Source organism: Electrophorus electricus, chromosome 20 (genome assembly GCF_041902795.1).
Source record: "Electrophorus electricus isolate QZ-2024a chromosome 20, ASM4190279v1, whole genome shotgun sequence".
NCBI lineage: Eukaryota > Metazoa > Chordata > Actinopteri > Gymnotiformes > Gymnotidae > Electrophorus > Electrophorus electricus.
Genome location: NC_137516.1, coordinates 8124607 through 8152296, shown reverse-complemented (window position 1 = coordinate 8152296; position 27690 = coordinate 8124607). Strand labels below are relative to the sequence as shown.

General features: G+C 37.6%; 1 protein-coding gene across 1 annotated transcript in view; it reads left to right on the top strand.

The window, feature by feature from the left end:
* Nucleotides 1–27690, top strand: part of LOC113578892 (ELKS/RAB6-interacting/CAST family member 2) — a 162673-nt gene that overhangs the window by 54080 nt on the left and 80903 nt on the right. The window contains exons 10-14 of the mRNA XM_081703839.1: nt 7147–7284; nt 10975–11115; nt 12849–12989; nt 17018–17205; nt 26064–26118. Of these exons, the coding sequence (XP_081559965.1) occupies nt 7147–7284; nt 10975–11115; nt 12849–12989; nt 17018–17205; nt 26064–26118 (663 nt within the window). The remainder of the gene's footprint in view (nt 1–7146; nt 7285–10974; nt 11116–12848; nt 12990–17017; nt 17206–26063; nt 26119–27690) is intronic.

The window sequence follows — 27690 nt, the reverse complement described above, 5'->3', positions numbered from 1 at the left end:
GGTTGCTGGTTGGTTTCCTGGTGGCTAGCTGTGGCCTACCCTCTAGACAGAGTTGTTTTTGGCTCTGTGGCCAACACACCCTGCTCCTCTCGCTTTCTCAGTATATCTACCTCTTTCACTATTTCCTGTCTGTAAAGTATAAATGTGCATCAACCTTGATCTAATCTTGACATGTATTCGTTATTTCGCATATTTACTTCTCCTTTCTATTCTTCTGTCTCCCTGCAAGGATTAGAATTCTTAGCTTTCCTTTTTCTAATCGATAAGCACTGTCTTCCCCTACATATCCCGTTCTTGAATCTAGTGCAGATCCAAACAGACTTCCAGCAATTGATATCCATACCGATAAGAGATCATTTACAAGTTGTGTTTAACTGCCAACCACCCACTCAATCCTTAATGACTTATCAATGATTACCAGATGGCAATTGATCACAGGGCCAAGGAAGGTCCTCTGGGGGACCTTCCTGATGAAGGACGGTCCCCTTTCCCCATAATAATTCCCAGATGAGAAGCACTAGAGCCAGTCATCCCATAGTTGAGGAGAAGACCATGTATCAAGGGAACGAGGCTGCAGTAGAAGATTTGAGGGGGAGATAGAGATGTTCTGTGGTTGTGATGAAGGAATGGATTGATGGAGTATTAGTTTTCTGTCAACTTGCCATTTGCCTGAGGCAAAGGAGCCCATGGTAGTTCGGAACGATGAGAGGGAGTGATAACCCTTTGATAAAGCCGATTTGAGCCCCTGCTGTGGGCCACGGGTAGACCCAAGCACAGCTGCAGATATTTCGGCTGGGTGGGCTGATTCTTTTTTTTCCCTCCTACTTTGTCCTTTTCCCTTTTTTCTTCCCCAGCTTGGATCAAAGCTTTACGAAAATGCTTTGAAAAGGAGAAAAAGAAAAGAATGAAAGAGAAAGAGAGAAAAACAAGTGAAAGTGGCTGATAATTGCATAGGCAATCAGGGCGGCATTCCTAGGCCTGGGCAGTAGTGATAGGGATGTGTTTTATGCGGGGGGTGCTGGACTACGAGAGGTAGCACACATGTTAGCCCTTTATGCTAACCCTTTCAGTGGTCTCCCTTTCCCCTTATAACCACGTTAGTCTTCAGCAGCTTAAATGCAAAGTTATGGCCTGTTTAATTTAATTTAGATCAGAAATCATACAGTAAAATACAGTGATTTTAATGGCTTATCCATTGATTGCAAATATCTCAATTTAAGGGAATGCAAATGATACATTATAAGGTTCCAAATGGCTTGAATAACTTACCAATCAACTGTCATCATTAACGAGATGGCAAACTCTTTTCTAGGACTCAATGACTGAAGTATATATTCTTTCTAGTTAAAGACAGTTTATGTACTTTATTAGTTATCATGGCATTAACATATACTGCAGACTACATTGTTTCACAACTTTTAAAGGAATTTAGCAACCCAAGTCTGGTTCTAAACCTGCCTCTGTTACTCTGTTTTGTCGGTTTCCTTGTTTTAGTACACATAACGGGGCAAAAGCCTCACTCTAAATTTTCTTCAGTTTGCTTAGTATTTCTTCAACACAGAGAAGGCCTTGTATTTAGACACACACAAACACATTGATTCCCCTTACCCACAGGCTAACTAAATCGCTACCAAATGCACGTGAAAATCCGTAACGAATCTCGTCTCCGAGATGTTCCTGTTTTGGACTGCAGATTTCTCCCCACTTTTCTGATCAGCTCCCTTATGTGACTGTCCAGAATGGCAACTGACCAGAGGCTATGGCAACTGTGTGTCATTTTATGGTGTAGTGGAGCAAAAAGATGGTTTGGAGAGCATTTGCATCTGCATGTTTACACATGTGTGTGCACTCACCATTATATACTCATAAGCAAACTTCTTTTTCTTTTTGAAGCAACTGCAATGAAAAGGCAAAAGCCAAAAATGTTCTTTTAGGATTACCTTGCCATCTGTCATTTTATTTTGTTCATTTTTCAAATATACCTCTGTAAGCACTAAATTCAGTTGATATTATGATGCTGAATTTACTCCATGTCACAGATTGTGTACTAAATTAGAATAAACTGTTACTGCATTCTGCAAAGGTTTCCAGTACTTGTAGGCACTGGCATAAAGGAAACAATGAAAAGAAATGCGGGTCTTAGCTAATTTGTGCCTGCACTGGCCAGGCCACTTTCAGTGTACAAATCACAGTGTGCAAATTACAGTGATGAATATGGGAAAGGTCATCAAATCATAACAAATGTAAAAGGACTATGGCTGACCCATTCTCTTGAGCAAATGAGAAAGTAATAACTGTTTGGAGGTGAAATATTAAAGACCTCTCCCATTCTGTCTTTCATATACTCTCCTCCTCTATTGGCTGTGCTCTATCGCCTCTCTGCTCTTCCATTTCAGTGGTGGAGGGTTATGCAGTTCATTTACGAGAAAAATGTGCAGTGAGGGCAGAGGAAGAATATTGCTATTGAAGCAATATAAATATGTTCTGCTGCTAGCTTAGAAATCGGAGGCCAGTGGTGCTGAGAGAGCTGTTCCATATGAAACTGTGTTGGGGTCTCACATTTTTCTATCATTTTCTATCTCTTTCCTGATTTCTTTCCTGAATTCCTCATGATTTCATTCTCTCACTATCTTAGTGTCCGTCAATTCTTGCTCATTCACATTGGCATATCAAGTTATTACTTCCTATGTCCTTCATGATGTCATCACTGAAAGCTGTAGTTTTTCGTTGGTAGCATATGAGTAATGTTTCCTTGAGTGAGGATGTGAATGATATCACACTGGAGCAGCTGGCAAGAAGTAGGAGGCTGCTTAAGCCTTTCATCTTTTGACCACCTACCATACTCTCCTAGCCACGGCCCCCCCCCCCCACCCCCCATGTAAAATATGTCTTTTTCCTTTTTTTCTTGTTTGATTTGTTTAATCTCTTGATTGCTGTTTGATCAGAGGAGTAAATGTTTAAATTCCATTTGCAGTTGCCCAGCCAAGACACAAGAGGGCAAAATCTGACAGGCATACTGACTGGATGCGTTGGGATTTTGTATGCATCTGTGAGTGGATGTGTATGTATGTACATGCATACTTAGGCATAGGAGATTGTGTTGGCATATGGGGATTTTTATCTTTAATGAATTTGTCTAATTTAAGTTCTGAATAATATACAGACATTTGTAACAGTACTCAACACATTCATGGTTCTCTGTGGGGTTTTTTTTTTTTTTTACTATTTTTTTTTTTGGACTATAATGTATTGTAATGTCCTGGGCAATGCCCCTCAAAGCCTTTCTCCAATCCTGGATCCTTGAATATTGCCCAATCACCCCATCCTCTAATACTCATGGTTTAATCCACTGCCAATTACCATCTAGATGCGTTGCCATGGCCACTGGCCAGCCTGTCCTGACTTACCCCAATGCACAACTGTATTTTCAGAGGTGATGACAAACCTTGAAAAAAGGAGGAAAAAGGTACACAAAAAATGAAAAAGAGAATAAGCATTTGAAAATCATTAAAAATAGACTCATGCAAACCCACTCACATCCTGGCATGCTTATGGTTAAAATTCAAAAAGGAAAAGTAGAAAAAGAGAAGAGAGAGAATCCAACAGCAAAATAATTACAGTACATTTCTGATAACCAACCTTGGCTTCAGAGTTGTGGGTTTCGTTTGGGTTTGCTTTAGGGAAACTATATTATTAATCCTGATGGATATAAACTATGTTTGGTAGTCTTGTACTGTTGGTAAGTCTGTTTGCATTCTCCATATGAGTGCATCATCGCGTAGTAGTGGGCAAGGCTTAATAGAGAATCCTATGTAACAGCAATGCTCTAAGTCTTTTAGCGAGGGAAGCAGCTAGTAGTCTGGCCTTGAATAGGCAGAGATGTCCCCATGTTTATGATATACCAGCTCAGTTTACAGTTCAAGCACTCCAAGTGTAGGTGGTCCAACTCATTATTTGTGTCTCTCTCTTTTGCTCTTCCTCTCCCTATTCAGTGGAGGTGTGCACTGGCTGTAATATATATATATATATATATATATATATATATATATATATATATATATATATATATATATATATATATATATATATATATATATAAAAAATCAGAAGGTAACATAACAGACGTTGAAGACAGCTGCAAGTACCTTGAAATCCCACAGGCAAATCATGAAGAGGCCACAAGGTGAACATTATAGCCAAATACCTACAAAGAGTGAGGCACGTCCTGAGAAATAAGCTGAATGGGAAGAACAAGATCTGGGTTATCAGCAACTACACTCTGCCAGTCATCAAATACCCCACTGGCTTAAGTGGGCCTAAGAAGGAAATAGAGGCCACTGACATGGTGGAGGAAAACCCAAGCAGAAGGAGGAGGGGCAAGGACTAGTGACTATCATAATCAATATCCAGAATGAAACATCCAAGATCCAGGAGTGCATCAGGATGATGTCCCCAAGTGATGATGTGCTTAGTGAATACCTCAACCAAAAGACACATGAAGAGGGAAATAAGGAGTAGCAGTGTCTATCATGGGAGGATAAACCCCTGCACTGCATGCAAATAGTGGAAGTGGCTGATATGGAGAAATTCTACTAATGGCTGGAAAAGGCACAGAGACACTAATCATAGCAACATAGGAACAAGCTCTGAATATAAGATTTTTAGCAGCTGTGGTCTACCACACCAGGCAGGACCCCTGAGACAATACAGCAAATAACAGCAGCATGCAAGATGGTAGTAGGCAGAGCATACATGTAACGCCATAACCAAGTGGCTGGCATAGTGTACAGAAACATCTGTGCTGTGTACAGGCTGGAAGTTTCAAGGTCAAAGTGGCATATACTCCGAAAGGTGATAGAAAATGACTGTGCTAAGATCCTGTGGGACTTCCACATACAGACAGACAAGATGGTAATGGTTAACCAAACGGGCATAGTGGTGGATAAACAGCAGAAGCTGGTCGTAGTGAAGGATGTGGCGATCCTGGGTGTTAGCAACATAAGGAACAAGGAACACAAAAAACAAAAAACAAAAAAAAAAATAAAATAAATAAATTTATATATATATATATATATATATATATATATATATATATATATATATATATATATATATATATATATATATATATATATATAATGTTCCAACTTAAGACAAACCCTAAAGGTCCCTGGAAAAGCATTTTACTAACAGAATCCATGTGGCCCTGTCTATAGACAGCTTTTTTCCCAGTCCTACTTCCAGAAAACACTGATGTCCATATCCAATATTATCTAAAAAGTGAGTTCACCTTGCCTCTCAGCAAACAGCGTTAGGGGTCAAGCAGCTTTTTTCCCTCTGCCAGACTGCTCGGAACACAGGCCGCCTGGCGCACTTAAATATTTCGGCAGTAGCGTTGTTTTTGCTGACTATATCGGCCAAAGAAAATGCAGCAGCAGCAGGAATAGAACGGTTTATCTGCTGGCCAGAGCACCACGCTAAATTTGCCCTGAAATAAGGCCCTCCAAGGCCCCATGAGAACAACACGCATGCTGAGCAATGGGCGGCCAGGGAAGATGTTCACTCACATTCTCAGAAACTCTCCACTCCACTTTTGTGCCCAAGAAACTGTGAGGCCCCGTATGGCTTTGCTTTAGCAAAGAAAAATTCATTTTCTTTTATTTAGGTTTTATTATCAGTATAATTTCATGACCAATACCCTGGATACTAGAATGTGTATGACCTATGTGTGACCTAACTTATTTTAGTTGTTTTGGTTTAATAAGCAAAGCCAGATGGTTAGAAACAAATCATGGGCTGGACTTTTGCTTTCTGAACTTGATCTATCCACCTCTGGTTCCTTTTAGCCCAGAGTTGTCAAAATCCAGTCCTGAAGGACCAGTTTGGTGCACCAACCTGAGTTTATTCATCAGTTAATTATCAGGGTTATCCAGTGTGTCTGAGCAGGGAAATCACCAAACTGTGATGGTTTATGGGCCTCTATAACCAGAGATGGATACCCTGAGCTGAAAGGATCCAGAGGTGGATAGATCAAGTTCAGAAAGCAAAAGTCCAGCCCATGATTTGATTGTGGAAATGGAAGCAAAAAAAAAGAAAGAAAAAAAAGTGGAAAATATTTCAGCCTTCAACTGAATCCTTTTCACCACTGATTATAAATGCATCAAGGCAGAAGGTAGCCTAAATATTTTGTTTGGTGATTAACTGTTGCTGGTTCTTGGAATAATCTACATTATCTGAGAAAACTACCATCCTCAGAAGTTCTAGACAAATGCGTACATTGTCAAGCTCAAAAATACATATGAGCCTAACCCATTTTTTTGGAACATTTCAGATTAATGACATTTTTACCATAAGTTGTAACCATAAGTCAGCCAAAAAACAAATCACAATTTGCAGTGCTTCATTGTCTAACTATAGCAAGGACTGAACATGGTGTACATGAAGCAAGCTATCATTCTGCCCAAAATCTCCCCTCACTGACAATTACATTTTTCCCTCCATCTTACTGGTTCTCCTCAGGTCCCCCTGGGCCAAAGGTCTCATATCGCTTCATCTCTGCTTTAAACGATTCTTCACTGGGTGGTGTAATAATGCCGGGGAAATGTTATCTCTGGTCTCTATAACTTCTTTTCCCACTCACTCTGTGCTCTTTAGCTTTGGAGATAAACCCCCTCAGCCATTACCCTCAGCACTTAGCAATTTCGCCTTGGTCAGGGAGGTCTAATTTGATTCATTTGCGAAATGGCCATTTTTTGGTATTATCTGACAATGTACCCATGACTGGAATGTTGACAGGACCTTCTTTATAGAGTATGGGAATATGACCATGTCTTTTTTTGCAGTTTTAAGTGTTTTCTTTTATTGAGGCACAAAATAGGAATAATTTAATGTATGTCTGCCTACCTGATGAGGGTAGTGATAGGTTTTAAGGACTGTTTTGCTGCTTTGTTGAATTAGGATTGTAATCGTGCTTTGCCACCCATATTTCAAAGTTGACTGTTGTTTTTGCCTTTGCCTTCATGGATAGCTTTTCCAAAGTTTTGTAAAACTGCGATAGTGGAGCATGAAAGACTGACTTCTGTTCTCTCTCTCTCTCTCTCTCTCTCTCTGTTTATATGTCTCTCTATCTCTTGTTATCTTTTTTAGATTGAAAACCTACAGGAGCAAGTGAAGGATAAGGAGAAGCAAATGGAAAGTTTGAAGGATAGGGTGACGTCTCTACAAAGTGACTCCAGCAACACAGATGCAGCTTTCGCCACTCTTGAGGAGGCTCTTGTTGAGAAGGTAGAGATAAGGGAATTGTTTCTAATTGAGAGAGAGACTGGAATAAAACTGCTTTGAATAAATATATATGGTTGTGTTCTACAGTTGATAGCATGGTTCTCAGGACTTGTCTGGTAACATCCTTACCAGATAAGTTACCTTATACTTTCCTTCATTTCCACAGGTGTCAGGACTTTCAAACAGGTGTTTCTGAACTCTCACATAGTAATTTAGCCTCACCTTCATGACGAAACATATAATGACAAATCACATAATTGTCACTGTTACTGGGGTAAGATTGTGAGTATCCTCATGATCACCCTGATTAGTTTTCATTCAGTAATCTTAGCCTTCATTAAAAAAGAGGGGGGGGGGAAAATAAGATACAGAATATTATCTTACCAAATTGCTTACCACATTTGCTAGGTTAACATATTCAGTATTGAATAGGTGAAAAAATGTTTGGATCCTTCTGCATTATGTATACATGGTGAGGGGATTTGCCTGCTCAAAAATATATAGTAAATAAACTCAAGTTGAATTGAATTGCTTTTCTCAGTGATGGATACCATTATAAATAAAACACATATATTGTCTTCATATTGCTCAGTTTCTACTAATATTGATATCATCATAGTGAGAGTTCATGGCCAGGTGTGTCATGATCTGCGAGTTTGCTGATTGGTGGTCGTTGGTAGTTGTAAACTTTGGCTTCAGCTACAGGCACAGCTGCTTCCCACAACCATCCTGCTTTGCAGTCATTCTGTGGTCTCTCACTGTGGTTGACTTTGCACATCACAGGGAAAAATCTGTGGAACATAGAGAGAGTCTCTGGCTTTGCCTGCTAAAGTTCATTAGGTGCAATATTATTTGAATCAAACACGAGTTTCCTGATAATCAGAAGAACAAGCAAGAGTGGAATATGTGAGTAATGTATAATAGAGTCAGTATGGCCCTGTTAAATCTTTTTATTTACCTTCAGAGTAGTTGTGTACTCTCACAGGCTTATTTTCAAATTGCACAAAGACTATCACTGTATCTTAAGCATAATGGTATGATATCAGTATTTTCATTACTTTACAAGGTGGGTTTTGGTAATTTCATGCCTTGTGTAATATGGGATGCACATGGTTGTGGGTGTTGGCAGAAAGGAACGGGTGGTTCGTGCATGTAATTAAAGTGATGCAAGGTGAGCTTTTGTTTTTTCATAGAGATTTATGACACTTTGTAAAATCAACTGCAGTCTGCCTTTTTGACAAAGGTGCCAATCAAATATATGTATTTGCTGCAAATGCGCAGTAATCACTGTGGGTTATGAAATACATCCTTGAAAAACATATTTATGACACTGATGGTTATAGAACAGGCATCTTTCATGATACTGGTCAACAAATAATTTAGTTCACAGTTTATATATTTCATATCTTTTAACTTATGTTTTAACTTACCTTTTAACTTATGCCTTGTATTTGCATCACTAAAATATGGTCATCATTACAGTCTTACAGATTTTCTATTAAGGGGTTGTGGAGCCTACCTGTAGAATTAGGTTTTTCTTAAGTGTCACAAAGTCTACAGTTCTTTGTTTCTTGTTTCCAGAACACTGTTTCTTACAGTGTTTGATAATAAAAAAAAACTTGGGTTGAAAACGTGGTGATAAGATTGTTGGAAGCATTGCTATTGCAAGGTGGAGGAAGTGGATGTGAAGAAACTTGTTGCTTTGTGGGTCTAAATAAGTAATCAATAACAAAGGTGAGTTAATGACAGAATGTTCAGTCTCAGGCCACTCTCTTAGTTTATTCAGTTTCAGGAGCTTTTGACCCAAACTGTTTCATTGACGAAGAAATCCTTCTTTAGAATAATTTTCTTTTTCTTGTTTCTTATTTACAAAAGCTGTCTGTGTTCTGTTGTAATCTGTGGTTTCAGTCACAAGCATTCAGATGTTCAACTACAGATGTAATCTCTGTTTTAGATGCTCTGTTTTATATGCATGCTCCTTTAGCTAACCTGGTACAGCAGGTCAAGGCAAGTACCAGTAACACTAAGGATTTGATTCCCAGGGAGTACATGTACTGTCATGCTAATAAGTATGTACGTTTATCTGAATAAGAGTCTCTGTCAAATCCTTAAATATAGAAACATTCTCAATGGCATTCCTTAGTGTGAAAAAATTCTTTACTTCCTATCACTTTATTGCTTTTTTCTATATTCAGTCCAGGTGGACTAGGGCATATGAAAAATGCACATATTGACTATATAATTCTGTCCTTATGGGGTTTTTTTTTGGTGTTTTTTTTTTTAGCATCAGATATTATATCTGATAGTCAAAATGCTGGCTATCACTTTGTAGAATGAATAGATAAATACTGTAAGAAATTAATATTGCTCCCAGGTTTCACATTTTTAAATTTTTTATCTATAGCACCATCAGGCAAACATCTTCATTATTAATGCACATTAATATATTAATCACATCAGCATTTGGTCATGTTTGCATACGCACTTGTATAGTCCTATGAAAACTGAATTTTACAATGGATTTAGACAAAATGGTAAAAGATCATGGGCCAAAAAACAAAACATATCAGCAGATTTAATGACATTTAGTAAGTAGTGTCATAGTAACAGGCTTTTCCATTCATAAATGTGGATTGCCAAAATATTTTACAGTTTGTGCAATATTTGCGTGACATTTTGTCCTCATTTGCATAACACTAGGCAAATTTAGTTTTGTTTCTCAACTAATATTGGTGGACCTTTATGCTAAATTCAGTTTTTTTTAGAATTTTCTATCGCATATTGTTTTTAAGTGACAGGACACCTAACCTTTATAAATAAGTCTGTTATTACATTTAAAATGTTTATAAACTTACTTCTATAATGTACAATGTATGATTTATATCTCTTTTTAGCCTCAGGAGCATCTCTCTTCAGTCCCCAGTAATAGTCTGACAACACAGTGTGGATCTACTCTCCTTGGTATAATGGAACAAAGAACCTAGGGGTGATAGAGAAATTCTGAAAGCATATTTGAATTCATGTCAGCAAAAGATTCTGCACACACCCATTTGGGTAATTGACAAATTTATTGAAAAGGCACATTTTTTTGTCTGTTTGGAGTGAGCCCCATAGAAAACTTTTAAACAGCGAATGCCACAAAATGTGCATAAGAAATGCAGCTTTCTGTGTTACTGAAGAAGAAACTATAAATACATATAGAATGAATAGCTGATCTGCCATGATTCAGAAGAAGAAATGAGGTCATCACTGCCCCACAACCATGTAGCTTCTGTCTTGGTGAAAGCTACAAATGCATTAATATTTTTATGCATTAATGCATAAATAAAAATGCATTAATATTTATTTAATATGCATTAATGCAACTGTCAGTTTTCAGTTAACCAATGGTCTCACAACTGGGGTTAGTCAGTCATCTGTCATCTCTGGGTGTGGGTCATTTCTTGGCATGGGTCAAAGTCATTCCTTGGCATGAGTCTTTAGCGCGTCTGGACTCATTTAATTGTCAGTTCTGATTGGCTTTCACTTTGTACACAGGTGAATGTTCTGCAGCGGTAAGTTGACAACAGTGCGCTAATTGTCCTCATGGTACCGTGTCCCACATTTTGCTTGGCATAGCACAAATACCGTTTTATGTTATATGACTCTCATTTACTAATTATTGTCTCCCTGCTTTTTTTCCTGCTCTTTTAGGATAAGGTGATGGAGCAGCTGAAAGAACAGAGACAGAGAGAGATGCAGGAGATGCAGATGGAAATAGAGATGTGTAAGACAGAGAATAAGTTGCTGAAGGAGAAGATTGCATCTTTACAGTCTCAGCTCTTGGAAAAAGAGGTGAGTGTCCTCACTGCCCACTGGCTGATGTGGCATCGGTCAGAACAGTTGTATGTGGGCTCTCTTTAGTTAGTTATGCTTTCACTAACCACCACACACAATTTGTGCCAGGGCAGAGCTTTACCTATTTATCATTCTCAGATTTTATCTAATCAAAAAAGGGGATAAAACCATAAAATTGGCATGGTTGTACATGACTGTCAAAATGCCAGACAGTGTGAATACCTATGTTATTGTATTGTAATGGGTTTTCATGAATTATGAGCCAATGCTCTGAACAGCAGTGTTTTCCATAGTTTCTGATGAATAATTGTCATGAAGAAAATGTATAACCATTTAATGCTCTTTACGGCAAAGTTGTTTGTCGTATGTTTTTTACCTTCACACCCATTTTCTCGGACCAAACAAATGTTACTTTATATACCTTATACATGTGCTTAAATCCAATAAATGCATATATGCACACATTGTCCTAGTGATAAATGCCCCAGTCACAATTTATAATTATTTTTATTGAACTAAAAGAATTAAAAGAATTTAAAATTGTACAGCTGTACTGCAAGCATGGTAATGTGCACCCTGTAACCTATACTTTAAGTGTGAACATCAATAGTAAAAACAAATCCTTCACCCTCAGGAACCCACCTGTGTACCGAGACTCCTGAGCAGAAACTGAAGGTGCTTTGTTCTTAGAGAGAGAGAGAGAAAGAGAGGGAGGAAAGACAAGAAAGAGAAGAAAGAGGAAAAAGATAAAAGAGTATAATTTATAGATCTGTCGGTGCTCATCTCCCATTGCCAGTGCAGGCTCTTCATTGTTCCCAGTGAACATGCTGGGGCAATCTTTCAGAGAACCTAATTTACGAGAATGTTTTCTTTTATATGCACTATAGCGAGCACATATCATTCCTGGAAAATTAGATCTTATTGCGCTTTGACTCTACGCCACATATAGCCTACAGTCATGAGGAACTTCCCGCTAACTCTCTCTCTCTCTGCTAATCAGAAGCACATAAACAACCTCCATTTTTAAAGCTCTAATTACACTATCAACAGACTTCAAACATTGAATATCATAAACATGAGAATATAATCACTTTGTTTATATAGTGCAGACACATTGAAGGTTTAGATTACTTAAGAAAAGGTGTACAGACATAAGAGTTTTATAGTTTGAGTACAATTATAGGAACACCCCCAAGCTATGTATAACAAGAGAGTTGTACAAGACAAACAGAACAGCCTAAATACTGCACTGTTGCATGCAAGGCTTTCCAGAGCATAAATTGCCTCTTCCAGCCTTTGTCAATATAACTCACCTTGTAATGGGTTTTCCCGTCACCCTAAACTGCTGTAGCTTGACCTTACAAAACCCTTCCCCAATGTGTCTAAGGTCAGTAGAATTCGGAGGGACTTTTATTGGTCACTTATATTTTACTCTGCTTTCAGACTGTCTTGCTTCTCTTGGTTCTCCCAAGATCTTTCGGGAGTCAAACTACAAAACCAGTCTGCAGTGATTTCAGTTTTAGTTTTGACTCTCTTCATAGTGAAGTTAATCCAGTTTTAACTCTCTTGCCCCAGGATTAAAGTATTGTACTGGAACCGGTACTGTGTGACTTGTACCTTGGTTCAGCTAAATAGTGCTATAAGCCAGGCCCCTATTGTATCCTGTGTAGATGCTGGCCCTCCTCCATTCTCCGACTCCTCTTCTAATGTGTTTCTCCTGCCCAAAACAGTCCTCTGTACTGGAACTCAGAGAGCGAATCTCATCTCTGACCTCCTCTGGCCTGCAGAAAGACACCAGGCTGCGAGCTCTGGAGAGTAGCCTGGAGCGGAGGGTGGAGGAGTGCAGCCGGCTGGAAAGCCAGCTGCAGAAGGTGGGTAGAAGTTGCCTGCATCAGACCCCACCCTTCCTCCATGGGTCGATCTGTCAGTTGCCTCCAATATGGGGGCAGCGATTACTTTCGCTATGCAAGAAAATGAAGCGAGAGTAGTTTTGCCTCCGCTGGTAAAGCCTGTCTGATAATTATCACAGAAACATGAAGTCATGTGGCACACAGGCTGTCCAAGAGCATCGAGGTGCAGAGATAATGGAGAAACAACACTGACACACACGGGTGGAAATAGTGTATCAGGTTTTTTTTTTTTTTACCTAAAGCAAGTTAAATGGTACAAGGCACTGTACTCTAACATATGCACCCAGAATACACATAGACACATCTTACACATAGATACATGCACACAGCACACTCTCTCTTGCCATGATTTACAGAAATATATATATTTCTAAGGAAATTCATGCACATATTCCTTCTAGGTACATGCAAATTGATGCCTTTATTATTTGATGCTTAATTTCTACTTAGATATTTTTGCAGGAATGGCTACCATACTTCAGGAATGGCTACCATGCTTTAGTCAATAATTTGAGAAAAGCTTTTGAGAAAAAATTTGCAGTTTCATTATTTCAGATATCTGGTTGTGTGCTCAGTGTGAGATTATTCTTGTACATGAGCACCAGGCTATGGTACGATTTTGACATACACCCACACAGTACTTAATCTGTCTGTATACTTTGTAATGTGTATCCGTCTGTGGTTGTGTGGGGAAGTTTCTGTTAAGATGAGTCTTCTTAGGTTTACTTGCGTCATAAAAAGCTTAAGAAAGCCCGGAAAATTCTCAAGTGTGTTTGTTATACAGTGATGTTGTGGGACTGTAATTATTGGTCTGTAAATTAAACCACAGAGAATTACACACAGTATGACTACATGGCTCGCTCAGTCTATGGTGTCCTCCTGATGTCACATCTGAATTACACCTCTGCCTTAACATTTTTTTTTGCGAGAGTCATTGTCTAGTCTTGTAGCTAGAAACTACAGATATAAAGCACTTCATGTGTAATGGATAGTGTAAACTAAGAGTGTAGTGGATGGTTTGTGGTAAGGCAGCAAGCAAACTTGTTAGAAGAGTACTATTAGAAGAGATATTAGAAGAGTACTCTTAGTAGAGATGTTTTTGGTCCAACTCTTTGGAGGTTCAGGACAATGTCTGGGTGCTCCTGAATGGCTGGACTATATAAACATGAGTGAAAATGTTATATGGTTATATTCAATATACTAACAAGATATGCAGAATGGTCATAAATCACACATACACAAAAGCACACAAACAATTGAACTTGCTTTCCTCTGATGCCCTCAGATGGTAGAAACATTTTTCAGATGACCAGTGCAACTTGTACTTGTCCTTGGATAGCTTTTCCTAGTTCCTTCTCTCTTTTTCCTTCTCATTATCCTCTGTTTCTCTCCTACACCTCTCTGTTCCTCACTTCTGTCCTTTATTTAAACATTTACTGCCAACACATTCACATACATACACACATATTGAAGCCTACTGGAATATCCTGTCCTCCATCTTAGGAAGAGACTGTAAACGCTTAAAGATAAGTTTAATCCATCACCCACTATTATGAATACCGCAACCCACCTGATGTCTGACACTTACACTGGATTCTCTCTCTCTCTCTCTCTCTCTCTCTCTCTCTCTCTCTCTCTCTCACACACACACACACACACACACACACACACACACACACACAGTCAGCTCATCATTTCTGTAACCCCGTGACCCTTATCCCCACTCAACTGAAAGAGGTTTATTTGCATTATTCTGTGGATTTATTTAAAACTATACTCTCAAGGCAAAAAACCCCACCAAAACAAAAACCTTATATCTACTTGACATAATGTGTTTCCATATGTGTTACACACACACACACACACACACAAACAAGGAAAGTTCTAATGCTTGCTAACAGTTTTATACCACCATCTTCTTGCAACTGAACTAAATTTCAAATCTAAAAATTCAGTTCTGATCAATTTTGGTACGAGGTCTTTCAGTGTGTTTTAGATGACAGAATATCATTATAAACTAAGTGTCCAAGTCATGCATGAGCAGCATTTCTAATGCAACCTTGTGCTTAGGTTATCAGTCTGTATTCACTACACTGTATACTAACTGCTTTTCCCTGAAGATTTGTTTAATGCACTTATGGTGAGATGTGTTTCTAAATAATTTGATGCTTGTGATTTATAGAATAAGGTTTATGCTGTTGTTCTGGAGAACATTTCCCAGACATATAAGTAGCATTTTATATAATGATCATTATTGTTACTGCAACAGCGTTGGATGTTTTTGTCTGCTGAAAGTACCACCTGGGAGGCTCCAGCTCCTCAGTCTTCAATCTAATGTCTTAAAAGTTTTCTCTCCCTTATTCATTCAAATGAAAACAGTCATCTGCCAATGTTTAAACAAGCACATTCATCTGTCACAGCAATGTAAGCAATCAGGAAGACATGTTTAGCAGCAAGAGAAAGATGATTCTAGGGCCTGCATCTATCTCCACATTATTTTTCCCCTCAAAAAAAGAGGACTAGATACTACAACAATCAGTGCCTTTTTACTGTGCCTGCACAGGGCGAAAAGGAGAAGATAAGAGATATGTGGTAGTCTTGTAAAAGCTTTGCCAAGTGGGAGAACAGTATAATTTCATAATGAATTAGAGGAACAGAAGGTAGGAAAAATGTTTATGAAAGACAAGTTAAGTGGAGATGCTCTTGGGGAAGGAAACCACATGAAAAAGGAAAACAGCCATTTTATGTGAACCCTTCAGAAGATATTAATTTGGCTTATACATATGTCTTCCCCAAGCAACATTGTTATGCACTTCTAGAATTCATACATTTTTGTACTTATGGTTTCATATTTACTAATTGGAACACTCAAAACACTTAAAAATCCATTATGTTATCAACAAATTGTGTGGGACTAATGCATTCTGATTTATAAGCACAATCTGCATAATATTATTCTGTTTCTGTAAGATTTATCCTTCTTTAAATCATGGAAGAAAATGTTTTTCATTCCCCCCATGTTTATGCATACCCAGTGACCTCTGATGTTATGACTAGAGCATTTCAGGAAGCTCTAAATTCAAATTAAGTTTAGGATTAAACTCAGTGTTAAGAATAATTTGCACTTTCACAAGCCTTTTTTCATTCAGAGTTTGGTTTACTCCATACCAAGGGGAAAGAAACTGTTGCATGGGATTATGTTTGTTCTTCATATATGAATATTATTTATTTAGCTCCTACTAAATTCCTTACTTCTTGAATACGTCTGTTGACCCTTCCAACCACGCCATCTCTCTGTCTCTTTCTCAACATATAGAATGAACTACAGGGGCAGTCACCGGTAGGCTGTGTGCATTTGTGTGTTTGTCGTTGAACGGGTGGAATCATACTTTTTACATTTTTATTTTAGTGCATTTATTCATGAAAACTCCAGTTCTGACTACACCATATGTTTTCTCACCAGCCAAATTAGTTCAATATAGTGCAGTATTAAACTGAAAAGAAAAAGTAAAAACTGAGTTCGTTTTCTATCTTATTCTGTACTCTGGAGTTGGGATCCACCTGTGTGTGTTTGTGTTTGTATGCTTCACATCTTTAAGACCTTTTTTCTTTCACTACAAATTTTACACCAGCATTTAACTATAACTTTGAAAATGTATGAAAATAACCATAAAAAGGTGAAAACAGTAAAATAAGAGAATGAACAAAATTCTCAGTAATGGAATGGTGCAAAATTTGTTTTGGAAGTTAAAAAATCCTAAATAAAACCCTGTGTGCTGTCCATGGTTTTTGCTGTGGTGTCTGTCACTGTTTTCAGAAAAGTAACAATGTGAAACAATTCCACCTATGTAATAACTTACATATGCCATTTCGTTTCACACATAATCAGTAATATTTTCTTAATTCTAGCATAAAAATAACCTGAAAATTCAGTTCCATTGTTTTCTAGTCACTGTCATCCTTGGCATGTGTATGCGCATGTCTGTCAGAAGGCCCTTGAATCTGAAGAAGTGACTCGAATGAACGTGGAGCTCTTAGAGAAGGTGAAAAGTTTAGAGAAAGAAGTGGCCCTCCAGAAAGACGAATCCACGTCTAAGGCAGAGATGGAACAGCTTCAGAGTGTCCACAAAGAGGTGGAGTCAGAGCAAACAAAGGAAAAGATCCCTGAGCTGGAGAGGTAAGGATAACCACAGTCACCCATGCATGCACGTTGCTCACTTTTCCCACATTTACAATTCAGAATTCTTTGCATTCACTTACACTGCTGTTTCCTTGTTACAAAAATAGAGCAAGGGAACTTTTGCAAACCCACTAAAATGCTTACCACAACTTTCAGGGACCCCTAAAAGTCTCAAAAAATAGGCCAGTACCTTTGGTTGGCTGTCAATTTGGAGCATTTGGAAGGTGTTTCAGATGTTATTTATGTCCATGTGTATGCACATGACTTTTTAAGTATGTTGTGCCATGACAGGGAGTGCTACAGGGAGTCCATAGATGTGTGTGTGGTTGTGTGACTGTGTGTGCGCGTGCGTGCATGTGCGTGTGCGAACGTGCGTGTGCGTGTGTGCATGTGTGTGCGTGTGTGCACACGTGTGTGTGTGTGTGCGCGCGCATGTGTGTGCGTGTGTGTGTGTGTGCGTGAGTGTGTGTGTGTGTGCATGTGTGTGATTGTGTGTGTGTGTGTTTCTCATTGCAGTGTGAATAATGCTGGCTTTTATAGAGTTTGTCATGCAGCCAGTGTAGCAGCAGCAGGAGGCACTCCACTGCTCCATTCCGACAGAGAGAGAAGGACAGAACACACATCTACCCTTCCTCTCTCATTACTGGCCAGCAAGTGCACAATTACCCATTGATTTACACATTGGCACGATGGTTTGTGTTGGGACAACGCACATAGACTCACACTAGTATACACATGCACGCACATGAGCACACACACTTGTGAACACACACACTTATGCACACACAGAATGATTTAGTGGCTGGGTGTACTAAAATTAGAGTCCTTGGTGCCAAACATGCACAGGGTTGTGGTTTCTCTGTAGCATACACTGTGGGGGGCCTGGAAAGTGCTAATGTGTTAATGTCAGGTATGGGGTGTGAGTGTGTGTATGTCTTCAATATTAAGTCCTCACTACCTATTTTCTGGGCATTCTTATAGACCGTGTTTGTATTCATAAAAATATGCATGTGTTTGTATATGTATGTTTATAGGGGGCTGTTTCTTGTCTTTTAATGTTTCTTATCTTTTTTATGTCTTGTCTCACATCTGTCCCACTTTTACATCCAAAACCTTTGTAGACCTGCCTCCTGTTTACCTTTAACCAACTGCATAGCTCCCTCTGCCCAGCCTACACCCCTCCATATTTCCACCTCCCCCAGACCCTGGGGTGTGTTCATGTGGAATCTCTTTGGACAGTGAGTGCTCCTCTGGCATGTCTTTCATCTTAACGCACACTTATGCATTAGCATGTGGATATTCGGTTAGCTACAAATTTAAATGCCTGCTCTGATCAAAGCCTGAAACATCTTTACACAAAAAATACTGATTATAGCTTCCCTGACTAATGTCACTAGCTAGGCCTCAGTCATTGCTCTAGGGAGTTACATGGAAGCTCTTTAAATTTTATAAATATTTACAAAATATGTATACAGATTTTGTTGGTAAAGATCAATTGCCCATTAAAATACCTTGAAACACTTGAAAAGCAAAATGAATAGAAAAGAGTAGCATGTAGCAGTAAATGAAATACATTAACATGGTGAATATATCCATACAAGGGCTACATACACACACACACACACACACACACACACACACATACAGATACAGACACACACCCACATAGTATGAAAGAAGTGTATTTCTACATTATTTGAATTACCTAAATTAAAACTAGTTACCTAAATTAAAGGCCCTTTATTGAAAAGCTGGCTAATGATGTTGCGCCTTTTGTTTGCTATGCTTTTTTCTGCTTGGAATTCAGAATTGCCAAATATTTTCATTTCAAGCAGAAATTCACTCTGACTGCTTTTGTAGGTCAATTCCAATACACCTGGAGAATGTTCACTAAATATGTTGTGAGGCTGCTTTCTGAGGCCGACAGGTATATGGCCCGATGATCAGAAATGCTCTATTTTTCTTCTTTTCACAGGCTGTCTGGAGGTCTTACTCCTCCTTTTTTGTTCCAGAATGAAACGAGATGTCAAACTACACAGAATGTTTTTTTTCTTCATTGTTTGACTTGTCATAGTTTCTTATTTTCATGGCATGTGGCTGATGGGTTAAATGCTCCTTTTTAAACTGCGCCTAAGATCTTGCACAGTGTGTTACTTTCATGTGAAAATGGAAGACATTTACTTGAGGGGTGCTGAAACTCAGCTTGTCTTCATCTTTCAGCCTCACCCTTCCATTCCATCTCCTGTTGTTTTCTTCTACTTTCTCTCTCCTTTGCACCATTTGTCAAATCCAGAAAAGGTCATACACTGGTCACTCTGTCTGTGTTTATTTGATTGTGTCTGAGTTTAAGTGTGTGCATGTATATGTATCGTTCTGCATTTGTGTGTACTGGAATGTATGTGCGCACTACAGCTCTAAACCCATATAGTACTGTCTGTATCAGGCCAATACTATATATGTACTGGGCTCTATTTTTGTGGACATAGCACAAGCACAGAAGTAAGGCATCGGGCTTCAGCGCAGACACATGTAGGCATGGTAGAAATGTTGCTGGTGATTTTCAGTCATCAGCAGAGGCACTAATTCAGCGCAGAGAGGTGCAATTATCAAAAGAGGTTGGGCTTTACTGAGCACATGGTCAGCAGGTGCGGTTAGGTGTTCCACCGCAACAGCTAATCATATTAACTCCTGTCATTCCCTTTAAAACCCGAGTGTAAGCCAGACATGACAGCGAACATGCAAGAAAGGAAGCACCAAAAAAAAAAAAAAAATACAGATTAGGAAACAGACATACTTGTCAGGGAAGCACAGTCTCCATGCCAAAATGGCACTTGAAACAGTCCTCCCAGGTCTGATGAGATTAAACCAGCCTGGGAAGGGGTAGCTCATATAAATGAAATATCTTCCAGTCAAATTCAGAGAATGATAATACAGTAATAATGATTCCTAACAATATCAATATTATAACAATATCAATAATATCAATAACACTATATGTATATCATTGTTCTTTGCTCTGATGAGAATAAAATTAATATTTACATAATTGTGATGTGATTACTTTTTACAATTTTTACAATCAAAATCTTTTTGTGAGAAAACATCCTTATGTGCCTGCTTGAAGTGAGAAAAAGTGTTGCACAGAGCAGATCTGAGGGGGCGGTAGCGCAGGTGCAGTTTTAAGATAAAATGGGTTTAAAATACCATTGCTCCTGTGGATTTTGAATGTCACACATCCTATTTTGCCACTTCAACCAGCTGGTTGCAGGTGCATTTATTCCTGTTCACCAAATTGACAAATGGCAATAAATGCACACGCGTCATAAGAAATTAGTAAAATGCGGCATTTAATGACCCATTGCAGCCACAAAATTAGAGCCCACTGAAAGTAGTCAAGGAATTGGATGATGCATTCCATTTTCAGATATATACCTTCATTGTAAATATAGAGTTTGACATGTAACCAGAGAATCACTTTTCAGATATACACTTTTTAAAACATTTCTTACCAGTAATGATGCATTTATATCTAGAATCTGCTATGTAATCTTTTAATCTGCTTTCTTTTCCTCTTTGGCCATCGCATTCTCTGACTATTTTAATCACTTCTCTCTCTGGGGCCAAGTTTTATTTCCAGGTTAGTAGAATCAAGAGCTCCCGTCTTTAACCTGCAACTTGAATTTAGCTGATTGGTGATGATTGATAATTGAAAATTGGAAATTTCTTTGATATTAGAGTTGCATTTCTTAAAATGTATCAGTAACCAATTCTAAATAAAATGTAAATATGTATTAAAACGTTTGCAGCAGGGGCTGACCATATTTTCTGTTTAACTCCAATGCTGTTATTTTCTTTTGTTTAGACATAATAATTTGAAGGTATCTCTGTAACCCTGTAGAGTGGACTGCTGGTGACCTATAATGGAAAATTGTGTTCCACTGCTCTAGCTCCCAGACAGTCACAGTTCTGCCTGTGTTCTCTGAGTAGAACTGAGGATAGACTGTAATTTGACTGCTTACAATGGCCTGCCCTAAGAGTAGATAATGACAATAATAAATATTAAGAAAAAGAATAAGAGACACCATTTACCTGGAAGACCCATGTAAACATACAAAAGATCATTTTGATTGCAGTACTTTCTGTGATCAGTGCTGGAGAAGTTATTTAAAAACCTAATTGAAACCTTAACATATATTTATTACTTTCAAGTCAAGGCAAGTTTATTTGTATTGCACTTTTCATACAGAGCAGCAATTCAAAGTGCTCCTGTCCACCAAATTGTTTTGGCCATAAATGCGTATATGCCATAAGAAATTTGTAAAATGTGGCATTAGGTGACTTTAACGGCCCAGCACAGCCATGGAATTAGAGCCTACTGTAAGTAGTCAAGGAATTGGGTGGTGCATTCCATTTTCAGATATGATTTCACATAACATATTGAAGAATAATGAAGCTTATTGCATCCTGAGATCTGTCACCTCAGGAAGAACTTTGTCAAAAACTAAAAATAAAATGTTACAGATACAATTTATTAAATTAAAATTAAAGTGAACTTAAGTTAATTTAAAGAAATGAAATGAGGACTAAAGAAATAAAACCTAAATTAAAATAAATATAATAAAATATAGAGTGAATAAACTCAGAATATAGTTAAACTAAAATTACATTAGAATAAATTTCAACTAAATTAAGAAAGAAATAAAAATGCGCTTTAATGCTTAAAAGTTAAAGGTCTAGTGTTACAGGATCTAAGGGAACAGTTTTTAACTTGAACTGAAAGCCAGGCCAAATAAGGACGTTGTTAGTTTTGATTTAAAAACATCTAGTGTCAGGGTTCTTCTAATATCCTCTGACAGCTGGTTCCATTTAAAAATGGCATAATATCTAAACACTTCCTGTCCACGCTTAGTTGTTACTTTAGGCAGAACTATCTGACTAGTTCCTAATGGTCTGAAGGACTGCCCAGCTCATGACCCTGCAGCATATATCAGGTAGATACACTAGTCCTACACTATTAAGTGATTTATAGACCAGTACTTATTCCTTAAAGTCAACTTTGTAGTATACTGGTAGCCATTGTTAATACTTAAGAATGGGGGTGATGTGATCTCTTCTTTTGCTCCTAGTGAAAAGTCTAGCAGCTGCATTTTGAATCAACTGAAGCTGTTTGATTGTCTTTTATGGAAGTCCCATTAGGAGGCCATTACAATAATCAATCCTGCTAAAGATAAAAGCATGGATGAGTTTCTCTAGATCTGGTTTTGTCAGGAAATCTCCAATCTTGCTGATGTTCTTAAGATGATAAAATGTTGATTTAGTAACTGATTTGATGTGACTGCTAAAACTGAGATCAGAGTCTTTTATTACACCATGGTTAGAAGCTAGCTAGGGTTTTAGAGGTTTTGAGTCCAAAGAGACAGCTATCTTGCATTTCTCATTGCTGTTGTCAAATAAAATAATCTCTGTTTTATCCTTATACAACTGTAGACAGTTTTGGCCCATCCAGTTAGTGATGTGCTCAAGGCACTTACAAAGAGAGTCAAGGGGACTGTAGTTGTCTGGGGAAAGAGCTAAATCTGAGTGTCATCTGTATAGATGTGGTAAGATATCCCAAAATCTTTTATGATTTGGAGTAAACATATTAAATTTAAATAAGAGTGGCCCAAGAATTGAACCCTGTGGAACACCAGAAGTCACTGGCACTCTTTCAGAAATATTATTTTCTATTTTGACAAAGTAATTATTGCCTTGTAACTATAAACTCAAACATTTTAGTATGAATGAATAAGACAATATAATATTACTTTATGTGCCAGTTAACCTGTTACATTACTTCTGCATAACTTTGTTATGCATAGACATTGTTATACATAAATTCATTAGAAGGTTAAAATCTATAAATAACAAAGTTTCTGAAAATAGCACATTTTTAACATGGTGAGTTACCTGATTTGTGAAAGTAGCATGTAATATTAAGTAATTAATACTAAAACTACTGTTATTAAATAACATTACTTAAACTACCTAAAACACTAATGTGGTTGCCTTCCAGTATTTGTCTCTGTGCCTCTCTAAACCTCTAAATTGCTATATTAAATGTACACTACAAGTAACACCAATGTGAAATCTCAGTCAACACCAGCGATTGGGTACACACACGGGGTGTGTGTGTGTGTGTGTGTGTGTGTGTGTGTGTGTGTGTGTTTTGTGTGGATCTGTACTTCAGGGAGATGAATGGCAGGAATGATCAGGAGGAGGTTGTTGGATTTGGCCAGCAGCATTTGGCTGCAGTAGTTTCTTCTTGGCTGATACTCCATTTCTCTCCAAATGTGTTTCCCAGTTCACTCAGAAAGATCACCTCCCTTAACATGGACACACACGCACACACGCACACACACACACACACACACACACACGCACACACACACACACACACACACACACACGCACTCCTAGTTAGAGAGAGATCCGGGTAGGTCACTCTTATTGTCATAAAATAGCTCCTTGTTCATAACATTTGTTTTAAGATAAACTCAGTGTAGCAGTGTACAAATACACCCGGTATTCCTCTTCCTCCTACGACCAGTGTGCAGTATGTTAGTTTTATCACTTTACTGTATTAATGGACAGACAAGCAAAGCAAAGCGCCTTCCAATGGTCCCAAGATTTTGATTAATTTCTCCACTGGAAAAGGGTAATAATAAGTCATAAGGTTGAGTGCTGTCATGAGACTTTAGTTTTGTCAAGATCCAGCTAAATAGTCCAAATGAAGTTTAGGTGTTTCACAGCCAGTTCTAGGGTGGAACTGCTTTTGTTGGATAGTTGATGTTGTTGTGTGTCCAACTGGAGGATGTTCCAATTAGGAAACATAAACAATATCCTCCAAACCTGACACTTTAACAACTTTCTGGCATTAGACTAAACATAACAATGACAGTAAAGGTTTAACATTGTTAGAAGACTAAGAATACGATTTTCTTCTATGTTGTGACAGTATTGTGGAAAGATCCAGTTCAGTGTAGTATTATACAGGTTATGATTATAAAACAATACTGAGAATCTCATTACTCTTTCTTGTAGGTGTGCATATGTAAATGCATGTGTGTTTCTGTGTATATGCATTTATTTTTCACTGTGTGTGTGTGTGTGTGTGTGTGTGTGTGTGTGTGTATTGATATTATGCATATTCTAAATATTAAAGCTACAATAATATAACACTGCTAATAAACAATGTTGTTACTTTGGAAAATTGTAATTAAATTAATAATATTAATTAAATTAATAATATTTATTTTGTTATAGAAGAGGACTAGAATTAAAAAACACTAGCATTACATTCCAAAAACCAGGACACCAAATATTACAATACAAAAGAGTGCTTTGTATCTTTGATTTTGCTTTGTTATATCTATTTTTAAAGAACAAAAAACACTTTTGGAGCAGTCCAGTAAATACCTGTTTCTAGAACTATAGAAAATTCATGGTTGGTATGTGGTAATACAGAAGAAGTATGCCTTTATCATTACTCCAAAGACAAATATCATTACGTATATTCTGTGAGATGAAGAATGTAGATGTTCATATATTGTTAGGTTGTAAATACAATCTTCTCATGTTTCATTAATTGTGGGTCTTGATCAGTTGCTGTGATCAGTCTTACATTTGACAGAGCTTTAACGAAGCAGACTGAATCTTTAGTCTTTGATGCCTACATCAAAACATAATTGTGGAGTTGTAATGGCTCACAATGTTTATGCACACCCAGATGCACAGACAGACACATGCTTGCACATGCACACACATTTTTTGTGTTGCATAACATGGATTCCACTCATTCTTATAAAGTCTTTCAAAACTGAGGCTGTACTCATGTCTCCTAATAATGACTAATAACATACCTGTGTTACCAAAAAAATATAAAGTTAAATTAAAAGGATGCCTTGAGGAATATCTGTGCAAAGTGCTTCAATGAGTTCATATGATTTTAGTTAATTTCAGGACTTTTTGTATTCCCATTATTACCTTACTTTTTTATTTTTATGTCTTACCATGTATAACAAGTTTAACTAACATATTTCAGTGTTTTTTGAAGCAAGGACTCGTTTGTGTCATACTTTCTTTCCCTTTCATTCCAGACAAACACACATTCATTCCTGGGTTTCATATTTAGTTGAAAGAAAAATATTAACATTAATTTGAACTTTATTTTCACTTTGCAAGTAATTAAGCCAACAATTATAAATTCAGAAATGATGCCAAGCATGCCTTTACACATAATGCATACATTAGCATGTATTTGCATATATTTGTAGTATTTGCTGTAGCAAATTCTTGCATACATGTCAAGGAGTCAAGTACATAAATACCTGCACATCTGACGAAGAACCTCTGTCCGAAATGTCCAGTTTCTCTCGAATCCTTATGGACTTCATTGTAATTTTGAATAACTCTACATCGATTACTACAATACACTAGTTACTCACCTGGAATCCTCTAAATATAATGCAGCTGCAGGTGGAAAGGTTCTTTGCTCTTCTAAATTTAGTTTCTCAATGTAGAATTAATTTTTAAGAAGTAGGTTATATTGGTCTATACACAGCTGACTGATTTTACAAATGTGTACTCAAGAGATGAAAAAATTGTAATGCATTTGATACTGAGTGTACCTTTGCTAGGCCTAATGCCAGTTGTATAGCATAAATTATGCCAACTCAACCCCCAGCCCTCATACCCCACCCCCCACCCCCGACTTCCCATCTAATTCCTTCAGATGAATTTGTACAGTGAAAAAGTGAGTATCCAAATGTGTAAAAATTGAGTTCTTATTGTTTGTCTCAATTATCATTGTTTTGCAGGCAAGAAAATCCCACCCCATTAGCAGAAATTAAACCAACTGATGCATTGCCACAGGTGAGAAGTTGTCTCTCCTCTGTCTGTCTCTCTCACTATATTCTTCTTTCTCTCTCACACACAGTAAAAATCTCTATTTTTTTTTCCATATTCATGCTGTCCTTATCTTGTTCTTTGACTTTTTTTTAAAGAGAACAAACCTGTTTGTGTGTTTGTGTGCATGGGTGCATGTATCTCTGTATATAAAGGGTAGGTATTCTGTAGCCCCTTCAGATCATCTTTGCTGGCATAGTTTAACTAGTTTAACAAACACACAAACATGCACACACACACCTAGGCACTTTACTAGTACTATTAGTCTTGTAACTGAAAAGACTAATAATACTATTAGATCATACTAAGATTACTTTAATACCAGTGCTGTTAGTCTCATTATTGAAAATTATCTTGAAATGAGACATTATTGACATTGAGAAAAATAGACTGAAGTTTGCAAATGTATTTGTGTGTAGTGCATCATGTGAAGAACTAATTCATTTTAATAAAATATCTAATAATTTAAAACAGAATGACAAGTAATAACACTGTGCCTGGCCCCATCTCTTTGCTTCTACAGTGTCAGAAACAGGTCTGTAAAATCTCCTTCAATATTTGGAGGAAAACCAGCATTTTCTCACTCTCCAGCAGTTTACTTAACTGATTATATTCCCTCAGATTAGGTCCTAACCATCAGATTACATAATTACTGAAGTCTGCAGAGACGAAGGTGCTGAATGGTCCCCAAGCCACAAAGATCTCTGCCTTCATTTATTTATTTATTTATCTATTTATCTATCTATTTATTTATTTATTTATTATGTGAGCATGAAGGGAAAATACTTAGGGGATATAGGCATCAAGGTTGAGTTTGACATTTGGGAAAGGGGTCTGATTTTTTTTTTTTTTATCCCCTCCTACCAACTCCTCAGTGGGGCCAGTTTTACTGTTTGCTCTGTTGATCTGGCTGCATTAGGTTACAGCCAAGCTGTCAGGTCCAATCAGTGTGCTGGGCTCATGATGCACACAACCTGACTGTGTCACTCCCACACGCAAGACCTAACCTAGTGCTCCGATTCTGTTCATGTTATGGTTGCACTTTTTAAAAAAATGCACTCATTTTACTTTGGGGTACATGTGGGTATGTGTGTCTGTGTGTATAAGGCACACTTTGTGATGTATATAACAGCACTATAATACTTTTATCTAATGAGGCTGTGAAGTCAATTTTGTTCAATTTTGTTCAATGGTGCGATTATGTCTACATTTGCATCTATGTGTAAGTGTATATACGATAAAATTGTATATACATGAGTGAGTGCATGTGTGTATGTGTCTGTGTCTCTAACTTTCAAATTTAGAATTTGCTTGCAGGTGCAAAGAAGCTTTTCTAATTATCCAGACCTGTCATATATCTGTCAAATATAGCTTTTCCACTAAAAAAACAACCCAAATCAATGACATATACAGTGATGGATTTACTATGCATACAATTTATATATTTGAATCTGAGTTTGAACATAAAAATCAATAAATTGGATGTAAAATCCTATTCTTAACATCCTGTTTGATAGTAGTAGTTTACCTTTTACTTTG